The 7,032-nt window shown below is 39.9% G+C and overlaps 1 protein-coding gene across 1 annotated transcript; it reads left to right on the forward strand.

Moving 5' to 3' along the window:
• The first annotated feature begins 2,222 nt into the window (after positions 1–2,222).
• LOC141584415 (histone H3.1) lies at positions 2,223–6,754 on the forward strand. Its single transcript, XM_074398551.1, has one exon. It carries the CDS (start codon positions 2,257–2,259, stop codon positions 2,665–2,667), a length of 411 nt encoding a protein of 136 aa, XP_074254652.1. The 5' UTR covers positions 2,223–2,256; the 3' UTR covers positions 2,668–6,754.
• The last annotated feature ends 278 nt before the right edge of the window (positions 6,755–7,032 follow it).

A 7,032-nucleotide genomic window follows, 5' to 3' on the forward strand; every position in this document is an offset into this window, starting at 1 on the left:
TTACATAATGTGGATCCTACCTTAAATTGTGTTCATGTATGGAGATGGAAATGGAAACTACTAATTAATATCAGTGAGCTGGTAAGTTCTTATGTAATCTTATAAATTTTGCAGTGACTTCTAAAATCAAAGGTTTACACATATTTAGAGATGAGGATTATGAAAAGAACTTAAGGTAGGTTCAGATGGCAAAACAGCGGATTGACAGATTTAAGAACACAGAGAAGAAATCAAACTATGGGGCATAAAGATGGAATTTCTCACTGACTGTCTTGAACCTTTGAACTAAAGTTTATCTTTTGATTTTGAAAACTTACATGTAAATATTAACATTCTAATTCAAGAAATGAAGAAACTAAAATGAACATGAGAAAACAGAATATCACAAAACCGGTCTTGGGCCTCGGAACATGAAATGCAGGGAGTGTGGAGAGGAAAAGCAACCGGGGCATAGCTCTCATTGACAAGCAGCCCAGCCCACCGATACGTGATCATATTGTATAAAGGGATTTCCGTTCTTTTCCTGCTCCCTATAAAACCATTTTGCCAACATGTCTAAGCGTTTTACCTTGAGTTAGTGTACAGAATTTTCTTTTTCTGAAATGGAGAAAAGGGACTCATATATTTCAGATGTGAGATTGAAACGCATGGCAATGTGTAGAAATTCGGTCTTGATTTGCCCACGAGTCCTAATATAATTCAAATTTGCTAAATAGACACTAATTTGAAAGATGCACTTGTATCAATCCTATGGTTAACAGAATTTTTATGAATGCCCTAAAACAGGGCAGGTTTAACAGAATTTAGAGAATGAGCAGGCAGGCACAAAGCCTCGTTTGTCTCCTCCCCCCTTCAGCTTGTGGACATCCTCGAGCATTTGTGAGCAGAGGTGAATTCGGTTTGGCCTTCTCCCCTCCCTGGAGGGCGAGGGCTCCAACGAATCCTTGATGTCAGTCGCCTTGGACTATATGCCAGCCTCACTGTGGACCTGCCTCAACACCTTACGAAATAGCTTTCCAATAAGAAAGAAACCCTACTGGAAAACAAAAACAAAAGGAAACTAGACCTTTCGACAGGCACGCACGCGCACTATCCCCTTCCGGAATAGAGTACGCTTGTACAAACGGGAACTTGTAAATCTAAACTCTGCCTGGACCAAAGTAGCCAATAGCTTAAAGGTGTGTAACTGAAGAATTCACAAACTGCTCTTGTTATTGGCTGAAAAAAGAACATCTTACAGGGAATCCGATAGGTTGATTTACAATACCGTGTCAGAGTATAGTATTATTCCCTAAAAATATTTTCCAGTAAACTAATTTTCGATTTAGAACTGGTGAGTTTGGAAGCGAAAACAAAGTTAAGAAGTCCTGTGTGTGTGTGTGTGTGTGTGTGTGTGTGTGTTTGTTTTTGGTGAGTACAGCTCCTACAAAAGTTCTGTTGGGTGTGTGTTAAATTGTTAAGCGCAACTCAGCTATCTCCCGCAGGAATTCGGAGAAGCTGCGCTATTGTTTTATAAACAACCTTCTGAGACTTTCTTCGCCGCCATCTTTTTCGATATACAGTATTGAAAATAGTTTTCTTGACAGCTATTGCCATTATGCTTTGACATTTTGATTTCCGCAAAACAAAATAATAGCATAAAATGCTTTGAGTCAAATCCGGTATTAAAGGGGCAGGGATTTGGGAATGTTAGACTTTTCCTCTAACAAAAATGAAACACAAAGTTCCTTGTGTTTAAACCGTATATCTTAGAAAACCATATTTGAGTGAATTAGCTATGTACTCTGTAATGAAACCAGGACTCATTGAGAGATACTTCGACAATGGATTTTAAATGAGTGAATAGAGAAGGGAAAAACTTAAAGGACTATTATGCCGAAAAAAACATCGTTTTGAAAAAAATTCTAAAGAACTTTCTAATTCAAATACATTCTATTTTTTTTATAGCTAAACAGGATAAAAGTTCAATCTGTTAAGTTAAATGATCAATGTGTTTGCAGGTTATGCTCTAAGTAAAACATCAAAGAAACCTGTAACAAAAACGACTTGTTTAAAGGAGCCAGTTCTCTACCCAAATTGACCAATCAGAATCTTGCTCTGAAAAAACAAACCAATGGAAAATGGCTACGAGCACTTCCGGAATGTAGCAACCTATCACTAACAGGGATTGTCCACAATCCAATCAGAGTGATTCTGTTCCTTTATAAATAGAGGGGTAAGCCCGTTTTCCTAACCTAATAGCTTGTCAGGTCAGTCATGGCGCGTACTAAGCAGACTGCCCGCAAATCCACCGGCGGTAAAGCGCCGCGCAAGCAGCTGGCTACCAAGGCAGCGCGTAAGAGCGCTCCGGCCACCGGCGGCGTGAAAAAGCCCCACCGCTATCGCCCTGGCACCGTGGCCCTGCGCGAGATCCGTCGATACCAGAAGTCCACCGAGCTGCTGATTCGGAAGTTGCCGTTTCAGCGCCTGGTGCGAGAAATTGCTCAAGACTTCAAGACCGACCTGCGCTTCCAGAGTTCGGCCGTGATGGCGCTGCAGGAGGCCTGCGAGGCCTACTTGGTAGGGCTTTTTGAGGACACCAACCTGTGTGCCATCCATGCCAAACGCGTCACTATCATGCCTAAGGACATCCAGCTTGCCCGTCGCATTCGTGGTGAGAGAGCATAAATAATCTTGCGTACCAACCTTAAATCCAAAGGCTCTTTTCAGAGCCAACCACTTTGTCCATAAAAAAAGCTGTAACCCTTTAAGGCTAACTAGATTAAGAGACTATTAATCTAAATAGGCATTCGAAATTCTGATATCCAATCCCCTCAATTTACTTCACTTGAATTCCCAAATTTGAGCGCCTTCTCAGATTTCGCCTAGGGTTCCTCCAACTCTGGCACTTTTGGTCTGAATCAGGTCGCCTTGTTCCACTGGTGTTTTTGAAGCCCAGCTACTTGCCGGCGACGGCTAGTGCCTTGTGCCGGTCAAGGTTACCCTCTCTGCGCCTGACAGTGGTCCAAAGCAAAGATTATTAGCTGTAACACAGATCCGTGGCATTAACAGACACCTCTGGCCGATTTGGCAACCTTGCTTAGGTTATAAACTGCAGGAGTCAAAACAGGCGCAGATGGGTGTGTCTCAGATATACCCGAATGTCAAAGGAAAATGCAGAAATCGTAGCCTTTTCAACTTTCCAGCTAGTACCTTAAAAGAACTCTTCAACTACTAGTTACCTTGTCTTAAATCTCATTAAGGGTACCCCATATTTATCATCAAAACGGAAATCCTTTGATGGCTTGGAAGTTATTGCAGCAAATATCTGCCTTTCCTTTCCATACAAAGGTTCAGTTATGGCTATACGATACTAAACAGATTTTCTTCCCATGAAAAGTTTCTTCACAACTTCTAAACTGGTAGCTGAAGGCAAGGGAAATAATTGTTCTGAAATCATACAGGCTGTTATTTGGAAATTTAGAAGGATGTATATACCATATGGGACACTACATGCCATTTGGAAGAATTTGGTTTAAACACTTCAGCAAATTCCTCAGTTTTGAAATGGGGTGGCGTATGGTTAACTTTCATTGAGAAGTTTTTATTTTTTTTTTTTCAATGAGCTGTTTTCCCTTTAGCACTAGGAGGTTAGTCTTGTGGTAAAATTAATTGTGACAAAGCTGTAAATAGCTATGCAGACCAAGATAGTAAGAACTGGAGAGTTTATGGAAGAAATCTTTGTTCATGGAAGCCTGTCCAACATAAAGACTTGGGTCCTACGGAATTGAATTCACTGCATGAGGAAAACAGCGTAATTCCAGAATTAAGATAACTGCAGTGAGGTATTTGTAATATAGTACACATGCTATTATTCTGGGTAAAAGCATTCTCTATGTGAATGTTGTTTCCTGTATCCTGTACTTTCTTTAAGGTTCTAGCTCAGCAAGATTTAACCTGTATTTCTCTTATAGCTGCTGGACTTCAGTACATGGGGACTTGGAGGTAGTGGGCACAGAATGCATCTTTTTACATTATTTAATCCACCAGAACACCTAAAATGGTCATTCGCCTAAAACAAAGCCTCAGGAAATGTAGTCAAGTTGCGATTTAAAGTAAAAGATTACTGAACAGAATTTACCATTTAGTGTATTCCTGGTTACTAAAATAAAAGATGGAGTTTATGTAATTTTAATATGTAGTCTTTCTAAATAGGAAAAAAAAATCCACAGTTACTGAGTGGCTGCAATGGGCCAGAAGTCATGGAGAAAGTTATGAAGCCTCCAAAAATGTAGTATCAATGGTTATCAATTATCTAAAACAAATTGAGAAACTGAAACTAAGAAAATATCAAATAGTACTGAAGCCAAACTTTCCCCACTAGGCATTAATGGTTTAAATAAACAGCCTCACCAGAATTTTCATCAGTTAATTCTGAGGGCTTTATCACCTGAAAGACCTACCAAAGAAATACTAACATGTTTAAATTTTTCTTATAGAATAAAATAAATGAATGTTTTAAAATTTACAGGGTCTTAAGCTAGCCATGGTGGCTCACACCTGTAATTCCAGCACTTTTGGAAGCCGAGACAGGCGGATCACCTAAGGTCAGGAGTTCAAGAAAAGCTTGGCCAACATGGTGAAACTTTTGTCTTTACTAAAAAAAAAAAAAAAAAAAAAAAAAAACCACACAAAAATTAGCCAGGCGTGGTGGCATGTGCCTGTAATCCCAGCTACTTGGCAGGCTGAGGCTAGGAGAATCCAACCTGTGAGGCAGAGGCTGCAGTGAGCCAAGACCATGCCACTGCACTCTAGGCTGGGTGACAAAGCAAGATTCCCTCTTAAAAAGAATAATAATAGAATGAAATGTACAGGATCTTACATGATTGTGAAGTTCTATTATACTATAATTAGTACTGCAAACTGTACAGAAAAGTAGCTGATATACATACATTGAAATATGACATTAAAATTGACAAATCTTAGCCTTTCTGCATACTATTCATATAATAGCCTTGATTTAACCACATATACACACACAACTTTTTTTAAAGGCATACACTGAGATAGCAGTAAATAGTACCAGATCTATTTAAATTAAATTGTGATTTTATGAAGATCGAAAGTCTGACTCGTGCCAGATCATATTTTCTATGTACCTGTTGGCACACTGTATTGTATATCCATTTCACTTACATAGTTGCCTGAAAGTACTTAAGATTTTTTTAAAAGTATATAATCTCTGAATAACCAGTAGCTTCATATTACAAAAATAATGACTAAAGCTCATGACAATTTGGAAATCCCATTTTATTACTTCCCCATACCCTCCCTACTCGACCTGTCAACAGCAAATACTGGCATGTAAAACATTGGAATTTGCACTGTAAAGGTCAAATTTTTTGTTTCTTTGTTTTTATTTTGTAGTTGCCCCAACTAAAAATTGTATACATAAAATGGTATACTTCAGAAGATAAGAAAGATTGTAAATCAGGCAATGGAAACAAGGGTCATGAAAGGACCAGAGAAATTTGTTACCCTTGGTTTCCCACACAGGAAAACGGAAAATAAAATCACCGAATTTGATGACTATCTGACAATAATTAACCCATTTGATTCTTTTTAATTCAGACACACACACGCACACACACACACACACATGCCCCTAGAGTAGCGGAAAATAAGACAAATGTTCTAGAGCTCAGTTTAGTTAATGGGAAAAAATAATAGAGCATTAACATTTTTCTATTGATAATAATTATTCTCAACTCTTAAATGTCATGAAAGCACATTTTCAGAAATAAGTTTATGTTTTGAATTAGAGGAAGTTTTTCACGAAGATGTAACTTCAGAAGGAATTGGAGGTAATGGAAAGATTCTCACAAAAAATTGCTCCTGAACAAAGTTGTAAAAAAGAAACAGAAAGGCTGCATTGTTACTAGTGTCTGTAAATGTGAGCAGACAGTATTATGAAAAGAGGCTACAGGGCTTTCCCTTGAACCTAGAAGTCAATGACTTTTTTAATAAGGTGTATTTGGTTTTTTGTTTTTGAAAATGGGCTGGGCGTGGTGGTTCACACCTATCAGCCTAGCACTTTGGGAGGCTGAGGGGGATAAATCACCTGAGGTCAGGAGTTTGAGACCAGCCTGATCAACATGGTGAAACCCCTATCTCTAGTAAATACACACACACACACACACAAATTAGCCAGGTATGGTAGCCTGTGCCTGTAAGACCAGCTATCTGGGAGACTGAGGCAGGAGAATCACTGGAACCCTGGAGGCGGAGGCTGCAGGGACCCAAGATTGTGCCACAGCACTCCAGCCTGGTTAACAGCGTGAGACTATGTCTCAAAAAAAAAAAAAAAAAAAAGGTTAAGAATTTAGAAATTCAAGGCTAGAGAAATTAGAGAACCAGTTAGTGAGCAATGGAATCATCCCAACTATGAGAGAATGAAGAGAGAAAATGTTAGAATTATTGAGACTTTTTTTTTTTTTTTGAGACAGAGTTTCGCTCTTGTTACCCAGGCTGGAGTGCAATGGCGCGATCTCGGCTCACCGCAACCTCCGCCTCCTGGGTTCAAGCAATTCTCCTGCCTCAGCCTCCTGAGAAGCTGGGATTACAGGCACGCGCCACCATGCCCAGCTAATGTTTTGTATTTTTAGTAGAGACGGGGTTTCACCATGTTGACCAGGATGGTCTCGATCTCTCGATCTCTCGACCTCGTGATCCACCCGCCTCGGCCTCCCAAAGTGCTGGGATTACAGGTTTGAGCCACTGCGCCCAGCCTTATTGATACTTCTTTAAAAATCAACCAGATTTAGGCTGGGTGTGGTGACTCACGCCTTTAATCCCAGCACTTTGGGAGGCCGAGGAGGGCAAATCACAAGGTCAGGACTTCAAGACTAGACTGGGCAACGTGGTGAAACACTGTCTCTACTAAAACATACAAAAATTAGCTGGGCATGGTGGCTCCTGCTTGTAGTCCCACCTACTTGGAAGGCTGAGGTAGGAGAATTGCTTGAACCAAGACCCTGGAGGCAAAGGTTGCAG

The sequence above is a fragment of the Saimiri boliviensis genome, chromosome 4 (genome assembly GCF_048565385.1).
Source record: "Saimiri boliviensis isolate mSaiBol1 chromosome 4, mSaiBol1.pri, whole genome shotgun sequence".
NCBI classification, from domain to species: Eukaryota; Metazoa; Chordata; class Mammalia; order Primates; family Cebidae; genus Saimiri; species Saimiri boliviensis.